General features: G+C 47.7%; 1 protein-coding gene across 1 annotated transcript in view; it reads left to right on the top strand.

Annotated features, from left to right (window-relative positions):
* LOC119965679 (BPTI/Kunitz domain-containing protein-like) overlaps positions 1-27,968 on the top strand; it is an 80,688-nt gene that overhangs the window by 33,750 nt on the left and 18,970 nt on the right. The window contains exon 3 of the mRNA XM_038796443.1: positions 26,430-26,471. Coding sequence (XP_038652371.1) covers positions 26,430-26,471 — 42 coding nt within the window. The remainder of the gene's footprint in view (positions 1-26,429; positions 26,472-27,968) is intronic.

Genomic DNA, 27,968 nt, shown 5'->3' on the forward strand with positions numbered 1-27,968 from the left:
GGCTCCTTCATTACATGTTTTTAAGTGTCAAGATAGATAGTGTTTTGAAGAATAAAGGGGATTAAGGGTTAGAGGTTCAGAGCCAGGAAGTGGAGCTGAGTCCCACAAAGATCAGCCATGATATCATTGAATGGCGGAGCAGGCTCGGGGGCCCGATGGCCTACTCTGCTCCTAGTTCTTATGTTCTTTATGTTTCTTATTTGCAGGTGATTAAACCACCAGCCTAGTAGTTGTAATGCACAAATCTCAACATTGCCTCTGGCTGCAAGTATCCTGGGCTGCCTAATGCTCTGCTATGCCACTTGTTGCTATTCTGGCCATTGCTGTGTCTGGCTCTGGACACCCCTGGTCTTGTTCCTCTGCAGCTGCACAAGAGCAAGTGTGAACATAAATCAGGCAATGATCTGTGCAACACAGTCTTTGCGGGCCCCTACTTGTGACTCAGCAGTGTTGGGTAAAAGGGGAAGCGATAAGCTTTGCATCAGCAATACCTTGTTCTCACTGTGTCAACTCCACCTTTGAGGTTCATTCATCCATGAATGTTGAAGTTTTCACACTGACCCTGGGAAATGAGTACCATCACACTGCAATTTCCCTCATTCATTATTTATTCAGAAGGGAAAAACAACAATAAAAACAGCATGAAAGAATATTGTTCCAAAACTTTGTTTCTGTTGAATCGCCTTTCTTCATCACCCTCCGACCTCACTCCATTACCCTTCCCTTGACTTTGGAAATTTTGATCCTGCCCTCTTTACCCTTGACCAGTTGAACGGACACTTGGGTTTCCCCTGGCACCGATAAAGTGCCTTCCATTTCCCTCAACTCCACCATGTGGTTCATTCATCCATGATGTGGAATGATCCTGGAAAAGGATACCATCACCTGCATTTTCCCCAGCCGTTATTTACTTAGAAGGGAAACAATATTGAAACGGGCATGGCAGAATATAAATCCCAACCATTTTGTCTATTGGATCCCCTTTCTTCATAATACCCTCACCCTCACTCCATTACCCTTGCATCTGGGAACTTTTGATCCAACTCTCTTTACTCTTTACCGGTGACACTGATACCCAGTTTCCCTGGTGCAATCTGCCATTCTCCTGTGAAACACTGTGGACGTGCCATCTTTGACCTGCTTCTATTACACTAATTATGGTGAGGTTTGCCTTTTAATGCATCTGCATTGTCAGATAAATGTTTTGAAAAAGGAGTTCCTACATTGCAACCAGGAAGCTGAACTCACAATCAATCTGCCAACAATCGATTCTGTAGGTTTTATTCCGTTGTTGGGAAGCTGAGCTTTGCCGCCCCCTGCACGTGAATTACCTGTGGCCCACCTCACTTCCTACTCCCAGCAGCCTCACATTTCTGCTCCAAGAGTAGTGTCACCACATCCCTGTACAGGTTACAGATATATCAGCATTCCTACTCCATCCCTCTGCCAATTAAGGCAAAATTCCATTTGCCGTGCTTATTACTTGCTGTAACCAGTACATTCACATATTGTGATTCATGCACAAGGACATCCAGGGCGCCTCTGAAGTATTCTGCAGTCTCTCTCCAGTTAAATTATCTCTGCCGTTACATTCTTCCAGCCAACGTGGACAACCTCACCTTTCCCATATTATACGGATGCACTATCAATTACGACGAGACGACAGTAGAGAGTAATTGAGGCTTTATTACGTGGGGGTGTGGAGCCTCCCGCAGCTGCTGCTGAAATGGCTGCTGCTCGCAGAGCCCACACATTTATACTCCCCTGGCTGGTTGGAGCCAGCAGCCAGGATCTACCCCCGTACCTGGAGTAAAGGGGCCTTACCGTAATACCCTCGTAGGCAGTATATATACATCAGTGGTAACTACCACATTCACCCCCTGTTAAAAAAGAGTCCAGCAGGCGTAACTGAGGATTTGGGTGGAGTAGCTGTACCCTCTCACCACAGGTCCGCCTTGTGTAGCCGCACGTCTTTACAGAGTAGATGGGTCCTGGAGCTGCCAGCCATTGTGGTAGCCAAACTCCGGAGGTGGGACTTTCTAGGGAAGGCAAAAGAACGTTCATGGGGGAGTTTCGTTAGTCGCAGGTCAATAGAGCGACCAAATGGAGTGAAGGGCATCGGGGAGGAGCATCCGACCAGCGGTAGACCGGGAGATTTCTGGACCGTAGGGCCAGCTGAACGGCCTTCCAGACCATCCCATTCTCCCGCACCTGCCCGTTTCCCCTGGGGATGTAGCTGGTCGTCCTGCTCAAGGCAATGCCCCTGTTGAGCAGGTACTGGCGCACATCGCTAATAAATGAGAATCCCCGGTCGCTGTGGACATAGGCAGGGAAACTGAACAGAGCGAAGATGGTGTTAAGAGTTTTGATGACGGTGGCACATCATGTCGGGGCATGGGATGGCGAAGGGGAATCTCGGTTTACACTCCGCGCAGATCTGGCTGTCTCTGGTGATAGCCCTGACTTCCTCGATGGAGTAGGACAGATTGCGGCCCTTTATGATGTGATAAAATCGGATGACCCCTGGGGACAGAGATTGTCGTGCAGGGTGCGGAGTCGGTCCACTTGTGTGCTGGCTCATGTGCCTCGGGATAGGGCATCAGGGGGCTCGTTGAGCTTACTGGGGCGATATTAAATCTCGTAATTGTAGGTGGAGAGCTCAATCCTCCACCTCAAGTTTTTATCATTGTTCATCTTACCCCGCTGTGTGTTGTTAAACATGAAGGCAGCGGACCATTGGTCAGTGTGGAGAGTGAATCTCCTGCCTGCCAGGTAATGCCTCCAATGTCGCACAGCTTCTATGGTGGCTTGGGCCTCCTTTTCGACAGAGAAGTCCTGAATTTCGGAGGCATGGAGGGTGCGTGAAAAGCATGCCACGGGCCTGCCTGCCTGGTCGAAGGTGGCGGCCAGAGCGACGTTGATGCATCGCTCTCGACTTGGAATGGTAATGTCTCGTCAACCGCCTGCATCGCAGCCGTTGCGATGTCGGCCTTTATACGGTTGAAGGCCTGGTGAGCCTCGGCCGTCAGTGGAAAAGAGGTGGAGAATGAGCGGGCGGGCCTTGTCCTCATAGTTTGGGACCCACTGGGCGTAGTACGAGAAGAACCCCAAGCATCGTTTGAGGGCCTAGGGGCAGTGGGGAGGGGAGTTCCGTGAGAGGTCGTATGCAAATCGGGGTTGGGCCCTGGAACTCCATTCTGGACCAAGTAACCGAGGATGGCTAATCGGTCCATGCTGAACACACACTTCTCCTTGTTGAAGGTTAGGTTAAGGAGTTTGGTGGTGTGGAGGAATTTGGAAAGGTTAGCATCGTGGTCCTGCTGGTCATGGCCGCAGATGGTAACATTGTCCAGATTTTTTGAAAGTTGTCCACAGTCTGTACCAGTCAACCATTCGCTCCATCTCCCGTTGGAAGACCGAGACCCCGTTAGTGACACGAAGGGAACCCTAAGGAAATGGTAAAGGCGGCCGTCCGCTTTAAATGGGATGTACTGGCGGTCTGCCTTGCGAATGGGGAGCTAGTGGTAGGCAGATTTCAGGTCTACTGTCGAGAAGACCGGGTATTGTGCAATATGATTGCCCATATCAGATATGCAATGGAGGGGGTACGCATCAAGCTGAGTGTACCAATTGATGGTCTGACTGTAGTCAACGACCATCCTGTTTTCTGCCCAGTTTTTACCACTGCCACTTGTGCTCTCCAGGGGCTGTTGCTGGCCTCGATAATACCTTCCCGTTTCAGGCTCTGGACCTCAGATCTAATGAAGGTCCTGTCCTGGACACTGTACCGTCTGCTCCTGGTGGCGATGGGTTTGCAATCCGGGGTGAGGTTCGCAAACAGGGAAGGTGGATCGACCTTAAGGGTCGTGAGGCCGCATACAGTAAGCGGTAGTAGAAGCTCGCCAAATTTCAGGGTTAGGCTCTGGAGGTTTCACTGGAAGTCCAGGCCGAGTAACAAGGCAGCGAGAGGTTGGGGAGGATGTAGAGCCGGAAGCCGCTGAACTCTATGCCCTGGATGGTGAGTGTGACAGTGCAGTAACCACTCTGCCACGGAGTGTGATCCAGTGGCCAGTGGTTGGGGGGTGGACCGTGGGGAGCAGCGCCTTACCGTACCGGGGTGGATGAAGCTCTCAGTGCACCCAGAGTGCAGAAGGCAGGAAACCTTGTGCTCGCGAATTTCACCGTCGTCGACACAGTCGCGAAGTTGTGCGGTCGTGTCTGGTCGATCGTGACGGAGGCCAGACGTGGCTGGTCGGCGATGATTGCAGGTCATGAGCGGCCCCATGAGGTGTCTGATGAGCCGGGATCCTGCAGCAGGGAACATGGGGGCGCACACGGGCCACATGTGACTTGAGGCAGGCAAGGTGCCCACGGGCTGCACGTGTGAGGCGAGCAAGATGGGGGCACCCACGGAACCGCACATTGGGGGGTGCTGGGGCAACAGCGGCGACCATGCTGGCCTGGCACACAGCAGCAAAATGTCCATTCTTGCCGCAGGCCTTGCAGAGCGCGCTCCGTGCTGGGGCAAGGTTGTCGGGGGGTGCTTAGACTGTCTGCAGAAGTAGCACTTGGGTCCCCCAGGGCTTGTGTGGTTGCCGCGCGGGCACAGGCCTGGGGTTGGCTGGGGGTGGTTCGCTGACGGGGTGCACGGTAGGGAGCGTTTGCTGGCGGGGTCCACGATGTCCAGGAGGGGTGGACTGCGGGGTCGGGGGCAGACGCTTGAATATTGCGTGAGGCTACCGTGGAGCGAGAGTGATAGTTTCTTGATCGCCACAGATCGAGGGTAGCCCCTTCTAATAGTCGCTGGCGGATGTAGGGCCGACTCTATGCCTGTAACAAACGCGTCTCTACGTAGCAAGTCCGAATGTTCAGAGGCCAAGATGGCCTGGCAATCGCAGTCCTCTCACTAGGATTTCAGGGCACGCCAGAAATCCTCCACAAACTCACCGGGGAAATGATGCCATGTGGAGAGGAGCAGCCTGGCGTAGATCTTGTTGGTCTGTTGGCGTGTAGTTCTCCTTTAGTAGCGCCATGGCCTCAGCTTATGTTGGCACGTCCCGGATGAGGGGAAGCTATACCGAGCTCAGCTGCGTGTAGAGAATCTGGAGCTTCTGTGCCTCTGAGGGTGGGTTCACATCCGCAGATCCGATGTGTGCCTCGAAGCAAGCTCGCCAATGGTGCGAAGGCCGACTTGGCGGTGTCTGCTTGAGAGTGCAGCTAGCAGGCAATCAGGTTTTGATGTGGAGATCCATCGATTTAAATTGCTGCGAGTAAATTGATGCACTATCAATTACGACGAGACAAGAGTAGAGAGTAATCAAGGCTTTATTAGCAGAGATGTGGAGCCTCCCGAAATGGCTGCAGCTCGGAGAGCACACACATTAATATAGCTCCGCCTACTGGGCGGAGCCAGCAGTCAGGGATCTACCCCCGTACCTGTATACAGGGGCCTTACCGTAATACCCTCGTATGCAGTATATAATACAACAGTTGTGTCTACAACATGTACTCAATCTGGCAATTTTCTTGCTAACACGCTTAGCCTTTCTGTGCCTGCTTTGTAAATGGTTCCTACCCATTTTCCCCCTCATCATCAAATCTGCTGTGAGAAACATGGTCCATGTTATCAAAGTCTGTATTATAGGTCATAAAAAGTTGAAGCCCAAGGACTGAGCAGTGATTGCCAACCTGAAAATGACCATATTATCTCAACTCTCTGCTTCCTGTAGTTTACCTCGCCTACACCCATGCAAACACCCCAACACTGTATTGATTCATCTTGCATAGTAAACTCTTCATGTAGCACCTTATCAAATGTCCTTTGGAAATGTGAATGCAATACATCTACTTGTTACCCTTTATTCCAATTTGTTTGGTTACAACCTTAAGGCAATCTGATAATTTTGTCAAACACAATTTACCTTTCCCAAAACCATGTTGTCTCTTCGCTTAACTGTATTGTGATTGTTTTGTCTGCGTCACTACTTCCTCTTTAAAAATGGTTTCTAGCATCTGCCCACAACAGATATTTGGCTTTCTGTCTCCTTCCCTGCTTTAACAGAAGTGTCATTTTGAATATTACTCTTCTCCATGTTTTTCTACCAATGATTACTCCTTTCACGAATATACTCTCTCCTGAATTTTCCAATGCTATTCATCTCCACTGTGCCCTTGGCAACCTGTTTCCACCTACAGCTCCCTTTCTGTATAAAGTAGTTCATGAGTTTGATATTGTGTAGGATTATAGATCAGTATAACCATGAGCGAGTTGCACCTATTAACGCATTATCTCCTCCATTAATTGGGGTCGAGTGAAGGAACCACACTGATAGAGATCCCCTGGAGGCAGGGCAAGTGACGGAACCGAACTGCACATGACAGAGATCTGCCTGGAGCAGGCCGAGTGACGGAACCACACTGACAGAGATCCTCTGGAGCAGGCCGAATGGAGGAACCACACTGACAGAGATCCCCTGGAGCAGGCGGAGTGAAGGAACCGCACTGACAGAGATCCCCTGGAGCAGGCGGAGTGAAGGAACCGCACTGACAGAGATCCCCTGGAGCAGGCCGAGTGACGGAACCGCACTGACAGAGATCCCCTGGAGCAGGCGGAGTGAAGGAACCGCACTGACAGAGATCCCTGGAGCAGGCCGAGTGACGGAACCACACTGACAGAGATCTCCTGGAGCAGGCTGAGTGATGGAACTGCACTGACAGAGATCTCCTGGAGCAGGCCGAGTGACGGAACCACACTGACAGAGATCCTCTGGAGCAGGCCGAATGGAGGAACCACACTGACAGAGATCCCCTGGAGCAGGCGGAGTGAAGGAACCGCACTGACAGAGATCCCTGGAGCAGGCGGAGTGCCTGACAGATTGTGGTTAATGCTCATGACGTAGCATATGCTGCTTCCTTGATGTGCACTCTGACAAAGGAAGGTTCAGACTTGGAGATAGCTTTAACATGTTAGTTAAAACTGTTAACAATTCTCCTACTTGGATTCGACTCTCCTGCTAATCCTGCCATAGCTACTCAGACTGACGAACCAGTCTGCTACAATCCACTTGGTGGGTGTGATGTGTTTCAAATCAACCCTATGTACTCACTGAGAGTCCTCACTGGAAAGAGGAGATCATGTGTGCTGTGTCCTTTTATATGGTTGGTGTAATGCCCTCCTGTGGTAATGACACCTCTGTGTGTATCGTGAATGTCCATCGGTCGGGTCCTATCTTACTGACCTATTAGTTGAGTGTCTGTGTGTCATGTCTCTGGTGCTCCCTCTAGTGTCTAGCTAGTCTACCTGTATTTACATTAACCTCTTGTGTATTTACAGTGATGTATCTCACCACATCCCCTTTTTTGTCGTGCTACATATTTTCTGTACAGTGTTAAAGAAAATTGAACAAAAACAGGTAGATAAGTGAGGCAATGTACAAGTTATCATGACAGTGATCATTAAACAATAAGTCCAAATTATATGCTGAGTCCAAAATCCATTAGTTATTATGGTCGAGTGTCTTTCTCGTTCTGGTTGGTGAGGTGGTGATGTTGATGGTGGCATTGCTTTGTAAACGCCGTCAGTGTCCCTGTGCTTAGGAACCAAGAAGTGGTCAAATCACTTCATTGTCTGATTTGGAGTCATTTTTTCTTCCGATGCTTGTGGTAGCGATGTATGCAATCTGTCCTGAAGGCCACGTTGCCTGTTGGTAGTGCAGCAAACATGAATTGGTAAGATGCATCGTCCTGCCATGGTATATCATGGTACTGAGGCAGAGCAGTAACAGTGTCCCGCATTTGCAGGGTCATACCATGTTGTACCAGTCGTAGTTCCAGTGGCGTTGTGTTTGTCGTGCTTGTTGTCAAAGATGTTGCCCTTTGGTACGCTTCTTGTTATTGTCTTTGGATGTTGTTGTGTTGGTTTGATTTTGTACTGTGTTTGTTGCGCTCAAGGACCACACTCTTTGGATAATACGAGTCCTTCCACGCTGTTACCCGTTTCAGCGTCCTTTGTGGCATCTTCTGTTTCCTTGAGCGTGCCGTCACTGAGTTCGCAGCGCTCCCCATCGGAGTCATGTCCGGCTTTACGTTGAAGCAAGCGTTGGCTTGTCATTTCTCCCAGCCTGGATACTGCTCTGTTTCACCTGAGTCGGTTTCGGCTTCTTGCCGCTCCCCGTCCGGAGTCATTTGCAGGTTCACTGCATCTTCTGAGGTTTTCTTGATGCCCACGTCTAGAGTCAAATATTTCAGAAATGCATTTGCTTGTGGAGAGGCTCGAGCGATGAGGTGTGGAATTAACGTGGTGTCACCGAGTCACCAGTAGTCCTACTGTGATTGTCGAGTGCCTCTGTACACACTAGCAGAGGGTCTGGTCATGTTACACATCTTGTATGGGAAGTGGGATGCCGTCCGTCATTTGTTGCATATACAGTGGGTAGACCTCAGTGTCTTCATGTCATTCACTGAGCATGCAGACTGCATAGTCTTTGTGCTGTTCACTGGAGCGTGGTAGACTGTCATAGTCTCCTTGCTGTGCACTTAGCATGCAGACTGTCATAGTTTTTCTGTTGTTCACTTGAGCGTGGCAGAACTTGCATTGTCTGCTGCTTGCTCAGAGGAGGTTGCTGGCCCTCATGTCTTGTTCCTGACAAGGACTGCGCTTTGGATTCTTCAATTGCTTCTATCGTGGATCTTGTGACACTGGAGTCACTTTCTTGTGTGGAGCATGCCAGTTGTCTCGCTGTGGAGTCTTTCATTCATCGCTTTCTGTGTGGAGGCTGGGAACCTTTGTGGTACGTGGACCACTCTCGGTGTGGGGTCAGGAACCCTTCGCGGTGCGTGGACCACTCTCTGTGTGGCAGCAGGCCGCTCTCTGTGGGCTCGTACCGCTCTCTGTCTATTGGAGTCAGGCCGCAGCATAATCCTGCACTCACGAGTCGGGATGTCATATATGCTGGGCTGAAGATTCCCCAAGCCGAAGAACTCGTCGTCGGAATCTTCAATTTACAACACGTCTAGTTGCGGTTCGGATTTGGTACTGGGGTAGCCACCTCCCAAGGTGAAATCTTCGTCTGAGTCGTAGTCTTCTAGGACCATATCATTTCTTTGGCTGGTGCTAACTACTTGTTGCAGGGTAGTGTGGAGTTTATTTTCAGCTACTGGTTGAATTTCAGGCATTGTGCTGTCATTCCAGGTGAAAGAATCTGGTTTTGCAGCTTTAAATTTTTTTTGTGTGTTTTGGGACATTTCCCCATTTAAGTGGGCGCGGTCCGGGGCCTCTGACGCCACGAAGCGTGTGACGTAGGTTGTAGGAAACGCTTGCGCATGCGCATATCGCTGTTCCTTTACTGGGGGGCTTTTTCGCAAATGCGCATGTGCGGCTTCTTGCGCATCAGCAAACGGACCTTCCCGTTCTGGAAAATTTCAGCTGCTTCTGGACCCGCGATGGTGAGTAGAAGCTTCATTTTCTCTGCATGCACCACGCCATCTAGGTCGGACACTACCAGGTAGATCTCGAATCTCTGCCTGAACCAACGCCAGTTTTCACTGAGATTGCCTTGGCACCTGAGCTGCTGTGGAACCGGAATCTTGAACATAATCTTGCCTGGCTGCTGTTGCTGGTTGTCACTGTTTGCTGAGTTGTAACTATATGGATTTAACAGTCACTCCTGGGTACCATGTTTTGATATGCTCTTAACGTAGCATAAGCTGCTTCCTTGATGTGCACTCTGAAAAAGGAAGGTTCAGACTTGAAATAGCTTTACCAGTTTATTAAACTGATTTTAATTCTCCTACTTGGATTCGACTCTCCTGTTAATCCAGCATAGCTACTCAGACTGATGACCAGTCTGCTACAATCCACGGGGTGGGTGTGATGTGTTGCAAATCAACCCTATGTACTCACTGAGATCTCCACTGGAAAGAGGAAGTCATGTGTGCTGTGTCCTTTTGTATGGGTTGGGGTGTAATGCCCCCCTGTGGTAGTGTCACCTCTGTGTGTATCATGAATGCCAATTGTGTCGTGTCCTATCTTACTTACCTATAGTTGCATGTCTCTGGGGCATGTCTCTGGAGCTCCCTCTAGTGTCTAGCTAGTCTACGTGTACTTACATTAAGCCATTGTGTATTTACTGTGATGCACAGGACTACAACAGAGATTACCTGGACAGGCCGAGTGAAGGGGAACCACACTGACAGAGATCCCCTGGAGCAGGCCGGTGAAGTAACCACACTGACAGATCTCCTGGAGCCGGCCGAATGGATGAACCGCACTGACAGAGATCCCCTGGAGCAGGCCGAGTGAAGGTACCGCACTGACAGAGATCCCCTGGAGCAGGCTGAGTGACGGAACCACACTGACAGCATGATGGCGCAGTGGGTAAGCCCTGTTGCCTCACCGTGCCGAGGTCCCAGGTTCGATCCCGGCCCCTGTCACTGTCCATATGGAGTTTGCACATTCTCCTCGTGTTTGCGTGGGTTTAGGGCAGGAGGATGGCACAGTGGTTAGCATTGCTGCCTCATAACGCCGTGGTCCTAGGTTCGATCCCAGCTCTGGGTCACTGTCCGTGGGGAGTTTGCACATTCTCGCCCGTGTTTGCGTGCGATTTCACCTCCACAGACGCAAATATGTGAGGGACTGGCCATTTAAATTGCTCCAGTAATTGGACAAAATAAATTGGGTTCTCTAAATTTATAAAAGTAGGGGCAACACGGTAGCACAGAGTTAGCACAATTGCTTATAGCGCCAGGGTCTCAGGTTCAATTCCCTGCTGGGTCACTGTCTGTGCGGAGTCTGCACATTCTCCCCGTGTGTGCTTGGGTTTCCTCCGGGTGCTCCGTTTCCTCCCACAGTCGAAGGTATGTGCAGATGTTAGGTGGATTGCCATGCTAAATAGCCCTTAGTATCCAAAATTGCCCTTAGTGTTGGGTGGGGTTACTGGATTATGGGATAGGATGGTTTGTGGGGGCTTGGGGTCGGGTGTTCTTTCCAAGAGCCTGTGCAGATTCGATGGACCGAATGGCCTCCGTCTGCACTGTAAATTCTATGATTCTATGATAGCCTGGAGCAGGCCGAGAGAAGGAACCACACTGACAGAGATCCCCGGAGCAGGGCGGAGTGACCGGAACCGCACCTCTCAGAGATCCCCTGGAGCAGGCGAGTGAAGGAACCACACTGACAGAGATCCCCTGGAGCAGGCCGAGTGACGGAACCACACTGACGAGATCCCCTGTAGCAGGACAAGTGACAGAACCACACTGACAGGAATCCCTGGATCAGGCCGCGTGAAGGAACCACACTGACAGGATCCCCTGGATCAGGCCGAGTGAAGGAACCACACTGACAGAGATCCCCTGGAGCAGGCCGAGTGACGGAACCACACTGACAGAGATCCCCTGGAGCAGGGAGTGAAAGAACCGCACTTACAGAGATCCCCTGGAGCAGGCCGATTGAAGGAACCACACTGACAGAGATCCCCTGGATCAGGCCGAGTGAGGAACCGCACTGACAGATCCCCTGGAGCAGGCCGAGTGACGGAACCACACTGACAGAGATCCCCTGGAGCAGCCGAGTGAAGGAACCACACTGACAGAGATCCCCTGGAGCAGGCCGAGTGATGGAACCACACTGACAGGATCCCCTGGATCAGGCCGAGTGAAGGAACCACACTGACAGAGATCCCCTGGAGCAGGCCGAGTGAAGGAACTACACTGACAGTGATCCCCTGGAGCTGGCCGAGTGACGGAACCACACTGACAGAGATCCCCTGGAGCAGCCGAGTGACGGAACCACACTGACAGAGATCCCCTGGAGCAGTGGGAGTGAAGAACCACACTGACAGAGATCCCCTGAGCAGGCCTGAGTGAATGGAACCACACTGACAGAGATCCCCTGGAGCATGCCGAGTGAAGCAAACCAAACTGACAGGAATCCTGTGGAGCAGCCGAGTGAAGGAACCACACTGACAGAGATCCCGTGGAGCAATATGAGCAGGATAACTCGGTACTCTCAGCAGTGTGATGATCTGTTCTATTGATGCCATGTTGAGGCCATGCCTGACATCTCTCCTCTGTGCGCTTGCTGGTGTCCATACAGGTGTCATGAGCCGGGGGTGTAGGATTTGTGTACTTCTACCACAGCAAGACAGGCGTCGCACCTGGACCTTTTCAATGACCATTAGGGGACTAGCATCGCACCACATGAAACACAACAGATTCTAATGAGAAACTGTACCAGATTCGCCGGGCTCGGGATTCACTATGTGTAGGGCTGAAATGCTGGCAGCTGCATATACACTCTTCACTCCCACATGCACCATCCCAGCCAACAAGATGGCAGCAAGGAAGTGGCATTCCTATTTACGCGTGAACAAATTGGTGTCCCTGATAGACGCGTGGAGGAGAGGACAGGGGTCCTGTACATGGGTGTGGAAGGAGCTGCTAGCTGCTGCCAGTCACCGTGCCTACACCCAGGTGGCAGAAGCCATGAGTGCTGTGACAACAGGATCAGGATCGGCCATCAGTCCCGTACAAACTGTACAACTTACTCAGAACAGCCGGAGTGAGTAGCAGCTCTGTGCCCCTTGGTTCAGGCCCTTCTGGTGTGCCCTGCCCTGACCCTTACCAGAACCACAAGTAGATAGCAGTGAGAACGAGATCACGGACAGCAATGAGAGCCCTCGATTGCCATCCCATGACACCTGGGGCTCACTTCCAGGGAAGACGCCAATTTCCCATCACAGATGTTTCCACCCTCCCCCATCCCAGACAGTCTCACCTCATTTGGGCACTTCAGTGAAGATGCTCCTGGGGCAGTTTCTGGTGCAACCACACACATGCTCCGAACAGCAGGTGAGGCAACTCCCAAGGGGGTGGATGTACGAGGGACGGCCAACCCCAGGGACTGGCTGCCTGCCAATGGGTTTTGGGCTTCTGGAATGAGATGCAGTCACTGAGCATATTGGGTGTCGGGAACCATCCAGTGCCTGCAGGGACCCGGGTCGCTGGTTGGAAATCATAGCAGAATGCCTCCATTCCTGATGTACAGCCTATGGATCCACTGAGGCCTAGCATTAGGCCCATGAGGCCAAAAGGGAGACACCTGTTAGGTTGGCATGGGTGCAGCACGTGGAATTTACAGTGCAGAAGAAGGCCATTCAGCCTATCGAGTCTACGCTGGCCCTTGGATAGAGCTCCCTACACCTCCCCTATAGACCGTACCCCGTAACCCCACCAAAGCTTTTGGACACAAAGGGAATTTAGCCTGATCAATCCACCTAACCTTCACATCTTTGGACTGTGGGAGGAAACCAGAGCACCCGAGGAAACCCACGCAGACACAGAGAGATGTGCAGATTCCACACAGATAGTATCCCAAGCCTGGAATCGAACCTGGGGACCCTGGAGTTGTGAAGCAACAGTGCTAATCACTGTGCTACCTTGCCACTCAAGAAACGCGATAGGAGTCGAGAGCATTGACCTTTATATATATGTTTACAATAAACACATATTCACTACATTACTACTTGCCTAGGTGCTCTGTCAGAAGGTGTGAGGGGAGGGTTGGGCCGTCTGCAGAGGGGCTGCTGGGGCAGGAAGTGTGAAGCACTCGATGGAGGATCGGGGGGGGATGGGGGTTGGGCCATGGACCCCAGTACTGTCAGTGCTCACTTCCCCCTCAGATCCAACCCCGTCCTCCCCACCCCTACTGTGTTGTTCCTCGTCTCTTAATAAAGCTCGTAGTCTCAAAGGTGGAGAAGATGCTTTATTGTGAAATTTGTTCTCTCTTCAGAGATTAACTTACGGCTACCTCAAATGCTGTCTGCCTGTGTGTCTGTGTCCTGCTACCAGTTCTGCCTTCCGTGAAGTGTGTCCTCACTTCCTGTCCCTGTGTATTTATAGCTCTCCCGTGCTCCCTCTCGTGCTTGCTCAGTTGTATTGCATCTACTCAGATCTACAATCTCCACATCCCCCCTTTTTTCTTTACATATTTTCTGTACATCGTTAAAGAAAATTGTACAAAACAGTTACTTATGATATGTGTATCTATACAAGTGATGGTGCTATTGCATATTTTACAAAGCCAATTTATATTTACGAGTCCAATCTTAATAAAAACATTTATGAGTCCAAACTTGATGAATTTGTTCACTGACTTTTTTCTTTTGTTGTTGTTGACGTGGTGAATGTTGTCGGTGTTCTTGTTATTTTAAGTAACCAATGCGTCATCCCAAGGTGTTTGCATGGTCGAACCACTGATGTTGACTGACATGGTCATTTTTCTGTGCTTGTGTTATCGATTTATTATGTCATCTGCCTTGGAAGCTGGTGTGCTTGCTTGTTCTGGAGCAGATGTGAGTTGTGCGATTCGTTGTCATCCCATGGCATGTTTGTAGTCTTGTCATTGCTTTGCAGTGTGCTGTGGCATTGCCCTTCATGTGCAGAGTTGTACCATTTTGTACAAGTCGTTGTTCCATTGCTGTTGTTTCTGTCGTTCTTGTCTTTGATGTTTTCGTTGCCGTTCTTGTTGCTCTTTTTGTCGTTTCTGTCTTTGTTGTTGTCACTATTTTTGTTATGCTTCTTGTTGGTTTTGTTGTTGTTCTTGTAGTTTTTGTCGTTGTGCTTGTAGTTTTTGTTGGTGCTGTTGTTGTTCTTGTTTCTGCAGTGCTTCTTGCGATTTTTGTTGTTCTTGTCGCGCTTCATGTTGCTTTTGTTCTTGCTGTTGTTCTCGTTTCTGCTGTGCTTCTTTTGGCTTTTGTTTTTCTCGTTATGCTCAATGAGTGTCCCGTGTGGATAATTTGAGTCATTGTCACAGTTATTGGTGCGAGTGTCCTTTGTAGAATCTGTTGCATTGAACGTTTCGTCTCGAGAATGGTGAGACTGATCTGATGTTGCATTGATGCTGGTGACATCAGTCATTTGTGGTGGATTTGATTCCTCGTCTTTGCTTTCTTGGTGCTCCTCTTCTGGAGTCAAATTCTTCACGATTTCATTTGACGCGGTATCTCTGGACTCTTGGTGCTCCTCTTCTGGGATCAAAATCTGCATGGTTTCTGTTGATGTGGTCTCACTGGACTCTTGGTGCTCCTCTTCTGGAGTCAAAATCTGCATGGTTTCTATTGGCGTAGTCTCACTGGACTCTTGGTGCTCCTCTTCTGGAGTCAATGGTTTCTATTGGCGTGGTCTCTCTGGACTCTTGGGTGGCCCTACTCTGTGCTTCTGTACAGACAAGCCGAGAACTGTCAGTCTCGCTGTGATCCTATACCTCCTGTATGTTGAGTGTGATCACCTTGTCACTGTTTTTGCATGCAGTGGGTAGATGTACATTGTCTTCTTCTTGTTTACGTGAGCTTGTTAGACTTTCATAGTCTGCTTGTGGTTGCTCAGATGCGGCGGGTTGAACGTCATGGTCTTGTTTACTCATGGTGTTTGCCAGGGAGTGTTTGCTTGCTTCCCTTTTGGAGTCTTTCAAAGTCACTCTCACTGTGGAGCCTGTCAGTACTCTCTCTGTGGAGTCTTTCTGTGCTCTCTGTGTGGCGTCGTCTTCGTCTTGGGTATTGCTGTCATCCAATGTATCGACGATCTGCCATGGCACCATGGTGTTGGATTCATCTACCACGAGTAGATTCGTGTTGAGCTTTGTGACCGTGTCGCTGATGCTGTGATCAACATTCCGAATACTCAGGCCATGTCTGAGTAGTATTCTTTTGAAACCAAATCATCTTGGTTGATTCATCTACCACGAGTAGGATTCGTGTTGAGCTTTGCGACCGTGTCGCTGATGCTGTGATCAGCATATCCGAATAACTCAGCCATGTCTGAGTCGTAATCTTCGAAAACCAAATCATCTTTTTTTGTTTCGGATTATTTTGTTCTCTTCACTTTGGGTGGTGCAGACTGCTTTTTCCAGTGTGTTGTGAGAGTTATTTTCAACTGCTTGGTTTAAGTTCAGGCGTTTTCTGTGTTCTGAGGCAAGAAAGTTGGTTTTAAACCACTTTAAAGTATCTTGTTTTCAATTATCGGGCATTTCCTTTTAAGTAGGCGCGGTCCGGATGCTGAGACGTCATGCGTAGGAACCAATTGCACATGCGCAAATCGGCCTTCCTTTACTGTGCGTTTTGTGTCCACTGCGCATGCGCGGCTTGCGCATGCACAGAACGCAAAACGGGTGATTGTAACTGCGTATGCGCGGTTTCCGTTTCCAGACACAGTTTTTAGTTCTTTGCTCCCCGAGACTGTAAAATGTGCTCCGACGCCATTTTATCGCGGATTTCAGCGTTTTTTTCTTTCTGAAAGTTGTAAGTTACCTTTTCCTTTCGATCTGGACCTGGATTTCAGCATTTGGCTTTGTGAAAAATTCAAGTTATTTCTTCTTTTTGATCTGTACTTTTCACTCGCGATTTCTTGACTGAAACCCTTTCTGTTTGTAGAGTTTAGATTTTTTTGAGTATGGTGCATCACACAGTCTCTGTGCAGGCATACCGTGCTGTTGCAAATTCCATACAGTACTCTTCAATTTTTTTAGTATGATTTGGTAAGTTGTTGCTGTCTTCAGCTTTTGAGTATTTAAATCCATTAACAATTTCCTACTTCATGTCCTGCGATGAGCATTGCTATTTAATTTCGTCTGAGGCTGCTGCTACAATCCATTAGCTATAATATATAAATCAAACATTTATTTAAAACATTTTCCAGATATTTCTTACATTGCCGGTCATGTCCAGCTGAGGTGGGGGTTCCATGCCACATCCGCGAATAAGCGATGTCTTCCCAAGTCGAATGTCCAGCAGGAGATTTCCTTGCCATTTTGGTCTTTCTGTGTCTGCAGCTGAGCTGCCTTGTAGTAAGCGTCTGAAGAAACTCCTGGTACTATATGTTGTTCCTCGTGTCTTAATAAAGCTCGTAGTCTCAAAGGTGGAGAAGATGCTTTATTGTGAATTTGTTCTCACTTCAGAGCTTAACTTACGGCTACCTCAAATGCTGTCTGCCTGTGTGTCTGTGTCCTGCTACCAGTTTTGCCTTCACTGAAGTGTGTCATAACTAATAGCATTACAAGAGTTAATGTAGTACTATGAATAGCCACGGGAGGGCACTGCAGATGCTACTACAGAAAGCAGTGATGCTGGACCTCAGGGGAGGATAGTATGCAGGAGATAGCCAGTGAAGGTCATAAGAGCAGTTAGTGCGAGGTTAGATAATAGTTCATACCAGTAGTTAGATTAGCAGTAGATAAGTGTAGTTAGATGTTATTGATCAATTCTGTATTCAAAGAGGACTGTGCCAAAACCAAGTTTAGTAGTGTAAATAAATCATAGCTTTGTTTAAGTAAAAGCTGTACTGTGGTCTTTGTGGAACATTGTGCACTACCATCCAAAAGAAGCAACACAAAGAAGACCATATGGTACCAAGAGTCTATTCCTTAAAATAAATGGTAATTCGATTAGTGTAGAATAGCACTGGAGATTTAAGAAAGCAATCCTGAAGTTCCAACTCAGAAAAAATCTACAGCAAAAATGATCAGAAGGTGGAAATTCGAGTTTCAGAGCTGGAGCAGCGGGTGGTGACATTGTGGAGCATCCATGAGTTGGAGAGCATTGTGGATAGCATGTACAGAGAGGTGGTCACACCGCAGGCTCAGACTCCACAGGCAGGAAGGGAATGGGTGACCAACTGTCAGAACAAAAGAGATAGGCAGGTAGTGAAGGAATCTCCTGTGGCCATTCCCCTGCAGAACAGATATACCATTTTGGATACTGTTGAGGGGAATGGCCTCCCGGGGAAAACAGCAACAGCCAAACTCGTGACACCATGTGTGCTTCTGCTGCAGAGGGGACAGGCAATAAGTGTGGCAGTGCAATAGTTATAGGGGACTCAATTGTAAGGGGAATAGACAGGCATTTCTGTGGCTGCAAGCAAGACTCTAGGATGGTATGTTGCCTCCCTTGCGCGAGGGTTAAAGGTGTCTCGGAGCGAGTACAGTGCATTCTGGAGTGGGAGGTTAAGAGCCAGTGGTCGTGGTACACATCTGTACAAACGACATAGGTTTATAAAAAAGGGATGAGGTCCTAAAAGCAGAACACAGGGAGCTAGGAAGGACGTTAAGAAATCGGACCTCAAAGGTAGTGATCTCAGCGATACTACCGGTGCCACGCGCTGGACAGAGTAGAAATGACAGGATAGATAGGATCAATACGTGGCTGAAGGGATGGTGTCAGTGGGAGGGTTTCAGATTCCTGGGGCATTGGGACCGGTTCTGGTGGAGGTGGGACCTGTACAAACTGGACAGGTTACACCTGGGCAGGACTGGGACTGATGTCCGAGGGGGGCTATTTGCCAGAGCAGTTGGGGAGGGGTTAAACTAATATGCCATGGGGGTGGGAACCTCTGCAAGGAGTCAGAGAAAGAGGGAGCAAGGGCAAAAGCAAAAGGGAGAAAAGTGAATAAGAAAAGTGATAGGTGGAGAAACCAAGGGCAACATTCAAACAGGACATTAGAGAAAAATATTGGGAACAAGACAAACATTTTGAAAAAGACAAGCTTAAAGGCTCTGTGCCTTAATGCACAGCGCACTTGTGATAAAGTGGATGAAGTAATCGGGCAGATAGATATAAATGGGTATGATATAATTGGGATTACGGAGACATGGCTGCAGGGTGAACAGGGATGGGAACTGAATGTCCCAGGGTTTTAAGTATTAAGGAAAGACAGGCATAAAGAAAAGGTGGTGGTGTGGCAGCACAGCTGGTTAAAGTGAAATTAACACAGTAGTGAGAAAGGATATTAGCTCTGAAAATGTAGAATCTGTATGGGTAGAGTTGAGAAATACCTTGGGACAAAAAACATTAGTGGGTGTCATATATGGACCCCCAAACTGGTGAGGTTGGGAATGGCATGACACACAAAATTAGAGATGAATGTAATAAGGGAATATCGGAGATCATGGGTGATTTTAATCTTAGTGGGCACCACGGTAGCATTGTGGATAGCACAATTGCTTCACAGCTCCAGGGTCCCAGGTTCGATTCCGGTATGGGTCACTGTTTGTGCAGAGTCTGCACATCCTCCCCGTGTATGCGTGGGTTTCCTCCGGGTGCTCCTGTTTCCTCCCACAGTCCAAAGATGTGCAGGTTAGGTGGATTGGCCATGATAAATTGCCCTTACTGTCCAAATGTGTACTTAGTGTTGGGTGGGGTTACTGGGTTATGGGGATAGGGTGGAGGTGTTGACCTTGGGTAGGGTGCTCTTTCCAAGAGCCGGTGCAGACTCGGTGGGCTGAATGGCCTCCTTCTGCACTGTAAATTCTATGATAAATTCTATGATAAATAAATTCACATAGATTGGACAAATCAAATTCGCCACAATGCCGTAGAGGAGGAATTCCTGGAATGTATACGGGATGGTTTTCTTGACCAATATGTGGAGGAACCAACTAGAGAGCAGGCCATCTTAGACTGGGTATTGTGTAATGATAAGGGAATCATTGCCAAGCTGGCTGTACGAGACCCCTTGGGGATGAGCGACCATAACATGCTGCAATTTTTTATCAAGATGGAGAATGAAGTAGTTGATTCAGAGACGAGGGTGCTGAATCTTATCAAAGGGAACTGTGAAGATACAAGGTGTGAGTTGGCATTGATAGCTGGGGAGAGTTACTTAAAGGGATGACAGTGGTTAGGCAACTGCAAACATTCAAGGAACGCATGGGGGAACTACAGCAACTGTTCATTCCTGTCTGGCACATAGTAAAGGGGGTAAGAGGGTCCAATGCATGGCTTTCAAAGGAAATTAGAAATAATATCCGACACAAGGAAGAAGCATACAGATTGGCCATGAAAAATATTAGGTCCTAGGATTGGACCAGTTTAGAATTCAAGCAAAGAAGGACGAAGGGAATTTATTAAGAAGGGGAAAGTCCAGTACGAAAGGAAGCTTGCAGAGAACATAAAGACTGACACTAGGCCGGATTCACCAATATGGGCTATGTCCCAACGCCCGCAAGAAACCGGGCGCGAATCACTCCAGACTCTTTCTAAAATGTCCGGGGTGATTCTCCGTTTTTCAGGGGGCTTGCACGGGCCCCAGTATGCGGCGCACAGCTCCTGCTGCCGATACGGTGCCCTGCACTTCAGCCTCAGGTCCGCACATGCGTGCGCTGGCCGCATACAGCCGGCGCCCGAGCAACATGGACGACCCACACAGTGGGCCGGCGCGGAAGAAGGTAGGCCCCACCCAGATCACGTGCAGCCCGCTGAATCGGTGACCACACGAACGCGGGTCTGTCCATCAGTGGAGGTCCCCCCCCGGATGTGGGTACCTTCTCAAACATGAATGCTAACGTTGCATTGCTTTCTTAACTGCCGACTGAACCAGCACGTTAACCTAATGAGAATCGTGAGTGAGGACTCCCAAGATCTTTGTGCTTCTGATTTCCTAAGCATCTTCCCATTTAGAACATAGTCTATGTCTCCATTTCTCCTTCCAACGTGCAGAAGCTCACACTTTTCCACATTGTATTCCATCTGCCACTTCTTTGCCCACTCTCCTAGTCTGTCCAGGTCCTTCTGTAGCCCCCCCCTGCTTCCTCAATACTATCTACCCCTCTACAGATCTTTGTATCACAGTGGGCTAACCAGCTAGCTTGTAATGCAGAACACGGCCAGCAGTGCGGGTTCAATTCCCGTACCAGCCTTACCGAACAGGTGCCGGAATATGGCGACTAGGGGCTTTTCCCACTAACTTCATTGAATCCTACATGTGACAATATGTGATTAGTATTATTATTATCACCTGCAAACGTAGCAATAGTGCCTTCCAGTTCCTTCCTCCAGATCATTAATATATATTGTGAAACGTTGTGGTCCCAGCACCGACCCCTGAGGCACACCACTAGTCACCAGCTGCCATCCTGAAAAAGACCCCCTTCATCACCATTCCCTGCCTTCTGCCAGTCAGCCAATCCTCTATTCATGCATGGGCTCTTAACTTATGTAACAGTCCCTGATGCAGCACCTTGTCAAAGGTCTTCTGGAAATCTAAATAGTATCTCTCCACTGTCCTCCTTTGTACAACTTCCTTGGTAATTCCTCAAAGAACTCTAGATTTGTCAGACATGACTTTTGCACTTCCCTTGACGAAGCCGTGGTGACTCAGTCCTATTTTATCATGCACTTCCAGTACTCTGCTCTCTTCCTCTTTAATAATGATTCAGGCTAACCAGCCTATAATATCCCATCTTCCGCCTCCCACACTTCTTAAACAGGAGTGTTACATAGCCATTTTTCCAGTCCTCTGGGATCATCCTCCCTCCAGTGTTTCTTGAAAGATCACCACCAATGCCTGCACTATCTCCTGAAGCTATCTCTTTTAGAACCCTGGGGTGTAGTCCATCTGGTCCAGGTGAGTTTATCCACCTTCAGACCTTTCCGGTTTTCCCAGAACCTTCTCCTTAGTAATGATCACTGCACTCACCACTGCCCCCTGGTTCTTCTGGAGCCCAGGCATCCCACCGGTGTCTTCCATCGTGAAGACTGATGCAATGTACCTATTCAGTTTGTCTGCCATTTCATTGTTTCCTATTATACTTTCCAGCACATAATGGGGAAAGACTAAAACCATGTGACCACAAATCATCAGAAATCAAAGATACGTGAAAGAATCACAAAGACAAACAAGAATCAACAAAAGGTCTATAATAGAAATACCAAGCCTCTAGCTAAGCTTTACGAAGGGGACTTTGTGAAGATTCAAAATCCAGAAGGCTGGTTGGCCAAATCTTGTCAAAGTTCTAAAAGAGGTAGCACCTAGGTCTTACCTAGTACAGACAGAACAGGATTGCTGTTCAGGAGAAATAGACAAGCATTACTACGTGTCAAGCACAACATGAAAAAGTTGTTCAACGTGACACCATATTAGACATATAAGATGTCAGAAGGTTAGATAGGTGGACAGTGAGAGTCTCTTTCCTCGGATGGTGATGACCAACACGAGGGGATATAGCTTAAATTGAGGGTAGTAGTTATAGGACAGATGTCAGAGGCAGTTTCTTACTCAGAGAGGAGTAGGGGTGTGGAACGCCCTGCCTGCACAGTAGTAGAATCGCCAAATTTAAGGGCATTTAAGGTGGTCACTGGATAGACACATGGATGAAAATGGAATAGTGTAGGTCAGATAGGCTTCAGATGGTTTCACAGGTTGGCGCAACAATCGAGGGCCGAAGGGCCCGTACTGCGCTGTAATGTTCTATGTTCTATGTTCTATTCAGGGACATTGCCCTTGGACCCCTTGTCAGGTTCCTCTGCAGCTGTGCAAGAGCAAGTGTCAATATAAATCAGGCAACGATCTTAACATAGTCTTTGCGGCCCTTACTTGTGAACTCAGCAGTTTGGGGTAAAGGGAAGCGATAAGCTTTGCATCAGCAATATCTTGGTCTCACTGTGGTCAACTCCACCTTGAGGTTCATTCATCCATGGATGTGGGAATGTTGCACAATGACCCTGGTTATGGATACCATTATCCTGCAAATTTCCCTCAATCATTATTTACTCAGAAGGAAAACAAAAAAAAAATGGACATGAAAGAATTACTGGTCCAAATGTTTGTCTATTAGATCCCCTTTCTTCATTACCCTCTGCCCTCTCTCCATTAACCTTGCCTTGCCTTTGGGAACTTTTGATCCACCCTTCATTAACCTTGACCAGTTGAAATGAACACTGGCTTTCCCCTGTTACAGTGGAACTGTCCTCTATTAACCTCAAAGGGCCATTCATCACTGCAAATCTGTCTACCATCATGGACTTTCTCTCTGTTACACTAATTATGTTGAGTTTGCCTTTTAATGCATCTACATGACAGACAATATATTGAAAAAAAGTTCCTAACATTTGTAACCAGGAAGCTGAACTCACAATCAATCCACCAACAATTTATTCTGTAGTTTTAATCTGTTGTTGAGAAGCTGACCTTTCCCCTCCCCCCCCCCCCCTCCTCACACGTGAATTAGCTGTGCCCCCCTCACTTCCTACTCCCAGCAGCCTCACATTCTGCCCTCGAGTGGTGGTCCTCACCAAATCCCTGTACAGTTGCAACAAATATTATCGACATTCCTACTCCATTGGCTTGCAGTGTAGGACAAAATTCCATTTCGCCGTCCTTATTACTTGTTGTACCAGTACATTCACATTTTGTGATTCATGCACAAGGACACCCAGGCGCCTCTGCACCATTCTGCAGTCTCTCTCCAGTTAATTAATACTCTGCTGTTACATTCTTCCAGCCAAAGTGGACAACCTCCCATTTTCCCATATTGTGCTCCATCTGCCAATTTTGTTACTAACAAAAGAATATAAGAACTAGGAGCAGGAATGGGCCATCTGGCCTTTCGAGCCTGCTCTGCCATTCAATGAGATCATGGCTGATCTTTTGTGGACTCAGCTCCAGTTTCCTGCCTGAACACCATAACCCTTTATTCCTTTATGCTTCAAAAAACTGTCTATCTTGACCGTGAAAATATTTAGTGAAGGAGCCTCAACTGCATCAGTGGGCAGGGAATTCCATAGGTTCATAACCCTTTGGGTGAAGAAGATCCTCCTAAGCTCAGTTCTAAATCTGCTTCCCCTTATTTGAGGCTTTGCCCCTGGTTCTGCTTTCACCCGCTAGTGGAAACAACCTGCCCGCATTTATCCTATCTATTCCCTTCATAATTTTATATGTTTCTGTTAGACCCTCCCCCGCATCCTTCTAAATTCCAAAGAGTACAGTCCCAGTCTACTGAACCTCTCCATTTATCCTATTCATGTCACTTTGTATCAATGTCACTTAGTTCCTATTCATTTTCCCCTCATCATCAAATTTGGCGATGAGAAATGTGGCCCCTTTATCAAAGTCAGTGTTATAGGTCAAATTATTTGAATCCACAGGACTGAGCATGGTGCAACTCTGTTAGTGACATTTGCCAACCTGAAAATGACCATTTATCTCAACTTTCTTCTTCCAGAACTTAACTAGTCCTATATCCTATATACTTTCATGTGGAATCTTATCAAATGTCTTTTGGAAATGTGAATACAATACATCTACTAGCTTACCCTTTGTTACAACCTCATTTGTCACATTTGTCAAACACAATTTACCTTCCCAAAACCATGTTGTCTCTGCTTATCTGTGTTGTGATTGTTTTGTCTGCCTCACTACTACCTCTTTAAAAATGGTTTCTAGCACCTGCCCAATGACAGATATTTGACTTCCTGTCTCCTTACCTGCTTGAACAGAAATGTTATATTTGAATGTTACTCTTCTGCATTTTTCTACCAATGATTTGCTCCTTTCACCAATATACTATACCCTGAATTTTCCAATACTATTCGTCTCCACTGTGTTCTTGGAAACCTGATCCAATCTTTCACCACTTTCTGTATAAAGTAGCTAAATGAATTTTGATACTGTGTAGAATTAGAGTCAGGTCTCCTGGTTTCCACAGCTTTTCAGTGAACAGTGCTTTCTTATTATTCTCATCATGACACCAATGCCCTACTCTGGTATAAATGCCCAGTTAATCTTTGAAATGGTATAATATCTGTAACTATTGTAACTATTGACACATCATCACCTCCACGTAATTGGTGTCGACATTTGACACTGACTATGTTGCAGAGTAGTGACTCCAGATCAGTCATATACACTTGCCTGATCTTCAACCAAAAGACTGCAATGAAAATGAATATGGGAAAATAGATATAACAATACTGCTTCAATAAAACCACAGAATCCTACAGGGCAGAAGAAGGCCATTTAGCCCAAAAGATCTGAACTGACCCTCCGAAAGAGCACCCAACCTAGTCCACACCTCCGCCCTTCCGCCGTACCGAACCTGTACATTCCTGGACACTAGGGGGCAATTTGGCATAGCCAATCACCGAACCTGCATATCTTTGCCCTGTGGGAGGAACAGGAGCACCCAGATGAAACCCATGCAGACATGGGGACAAAGTGGCAAACTCCACAAAGACAGTCACCCAAGGGCCAGAATTGAGCCCAGGTCCCTGGCAGTGAGTGACAGCAGTGCTAACCACCACTCCAACATCACTCATTTGGCTGCTCAGCCCCATCTGAGACCAATTTCTACCCCCTTGTGTTTAAAGCTATGGAATATTGTTTCTTACATTAGAAAAATATTGTCATGGGAATTTCACTTTAAGAAATGTTCGTCTTCTTAAGTGGCTGCAGTGGTGTCATTGGGAGGGTGGAGCTGGTCTCTGGCTCTGCTTTTTTTGCTTTCATTTGAAGCTGGAAGCTGTTTTTTTGCTCTGAGTTTTACTTTCGCGGTTTTCAGTTGGGGGAGCTGTATCCAAACCAAGAAGATATATTTGGGTCTCTCCTCGCTCTCTCTGTATGCTAAATAATGTCTCCAGATCACTTGATGATTTGAAAGTCATACCTGTTTTTTTTAAGGATGCAAAACCTACTGTTTTTTGTCGGGAAAAAGGGTGTTTGGCTTATGGATGTTGTTCGGAAATTTACTAAGGGTTACCTATAAAGTACTGTATCTTTGGCTGGGAGCGGGGGGGATATCAGTGTTGGTAGTTGATAAGATGTTGAATGTGTGTTTATAAAATGTTAACTGGATTCTTAGAATAAACATTGTTTTGTTTAAAAATACTTAAGATCTCTCTTGCATCACATCTGGTGAGTAGACCCTTGTGCTCCTCATAACCAAATCTATTAAAGGTTGTCGGTCAGGTGAACTCTATGATATACTTGGTGTTCTCTAAACCCTGGCCCCTTATAAATTCAAGAACCCATTTTGAGGCTAGCTCCACCAGTGGGTACACTTTTAGTGTTAGATGCCCTTTCTGTACATAAGACCAATACAAACACAGAAACTGTGTGTTATTTCTGCAGCCTAATTCACATAACCTTTCAAACTGCTTGTTTTCACATGTCCACACTGTTGTTGGGTTTTTCCAGCTGTCAGATTAAGTGACAGGGATATTCAAAAATGACTTAAACTTCAAACTGAAATGAATAGCCATACTTACTGTGGGTGCATAATAGTACAGAGCAAAAATATCTATTTGGGTGAATTATTTTGTTATTTTGCAGTGATATAAAACATGCACCAGGAATATTAAACATTGTGGGAGTTATATGCATCACTGACTTGCCCTTTTTTGGTTTGATGAACTGATAACATCGTTAAGGTTGACGCCTTTGGTTTTCCAGTTGGAGTCACATTGGCGCATCTCTGAGTCAGACAGAGTGCAGTGGCTGGAACACCCGCTATAAATGTACCAGGTTCAATCAGAGAGTGAAGAGTCCACTTCATTCCGCTGATCCGGAGGAGACTGAAGTCACAAGGTCACAGCGAGAAAATCAACAGTGGAACAACTCAACCCACTCTGTCCAATCATGGAGTTTCAGCTTCTCACTGTGATCTGCAGCATCTATACTGCTGGCTCCGCAGATTGACATTGTGCAGACAGGTAATTAGTTCAGAATATTCTAACAAGTGGAATTTAAGATTATTTTCAGTTGTTTTAAATAGCAATGATTAAAACATTTGTCATCCACAGAAAAATCCTTCTGAACGAACTTTGAGGGACAAAGCCAGGACTCAAAGTAACAAGTCTTGGAATTGAATCTTAGCTGGATTCAACTTTACCACAACCTCCTGTTTTAACACAGAGATCAGAGATACAATCGAATGGCCTCGTCATGCCCGGCTCGGTGATTGCGGCGAGGCCGTTAATTCTCATGAGAGGCCTCTCACGAGATTTGCGACCTTCGGAGAAGTCACAGTCTGGATCTCGCACTCACCTTGGGCGAGATACAGATTACATAATTATGTGAGCCTTCGGCTCTTTACATGAGTCGGTGCCCGGTTCTCCCGACGTCTGGGAACGAAGGCCCGTGCTCAGGTGACCTCTCCATTGTGCTGTTTAACATGGTCCATACAAACGTGAACCAGGCGTAACGGCAGCTGGGGCATCCTGCCAGCATCAGAGGTCTCGGTGGTCAGACTGTGGGCAGAGTGATACCCTGGCACTTTTGCTGGCACCCAGGCTCATTGGTATTGCCAGGCTGACACCTTGGCAGTGCCACTTGAGCACTCTGGCATTGCCACTTGGACTCCCTGGTCCTGCTACCCTTGTCAGTGCAGAAAGTGAGGTAAGTGATTGGATTTGGATTTGGTTATTGGTCACATGTAACCGTGGTACAATGAAAAGTATATTTCTGCGAGCAATTCAAACAGATCATTTCGTACATGAAAAGAAAATACATAACAGGAGCACACAAGGTACATAATGTAAATACCTAGACACCGACACTCGGGTGAGGCATACAGGAGTGTACTATTAATCAGGTCTGTCCATATGAGGGTCATTAGGAGACTGGTAACAGCGGAGAAGAAGCTGTTTCTCAATCTGTTCACGACGCGTGTTCACAGACTTTTATATCTCCTATCCGATGGAGGTTGGAAGAGTGTGTAAGCCGGGTGGGAGGAGACTTTGATAATGCTGACGCTTTCCCAAGGCAGCGGGAGATGTAGATAGAGTCATTGGATTGGAGGCGGGTTTGTGTGATGGACTAGGGGTATTCACGACTCTCTGAAGTTTATTACGGTCTTGAACTGAGCAGTTCCCATACCAGGCTGTGTGCAGCTAAATAGGATGCTTTCTATGATGCACCTGTAAAAGTTGGTAGAGTCAGTGTGGACACACTCAAGTTCCTTAGTTTCCTGAGGAAGTATAGGCGCCTCTTGTGCTTTCTTGGTGCTAACGTCGACGTAGGTCGGCCAGGACAGATTTTTGGTGATTATACACCTCGGAATTTGAAGCTATCAACCATTGCCACTCAGCCCCATTGAGACTGACAGGGGTGTATACAATACTTTGCTTCCTGAAGTCAATGACCAGCTCTTTAGTTTTGCTCACATTGAGGGAGATATTGTTGCCGTTCCACCACTACACCAGGTTCTC

Source organism: Scyliorhinus canicula, chromosome 5 (genome assembly GCF_902713615.1).
Source record: "Scyliorhinus canicula chromosome 5, sScyCan1.1, whole genome shotgun sequence".
Classification (NCBI taxonomy): domain Eukaryota; kingdom Metazoa; phylum Chordata; class Chondrichthyes; order Carcharhiniformes; family Scyliorhinidae; genus Scyliorhinus; species Scyliorhinus canicula.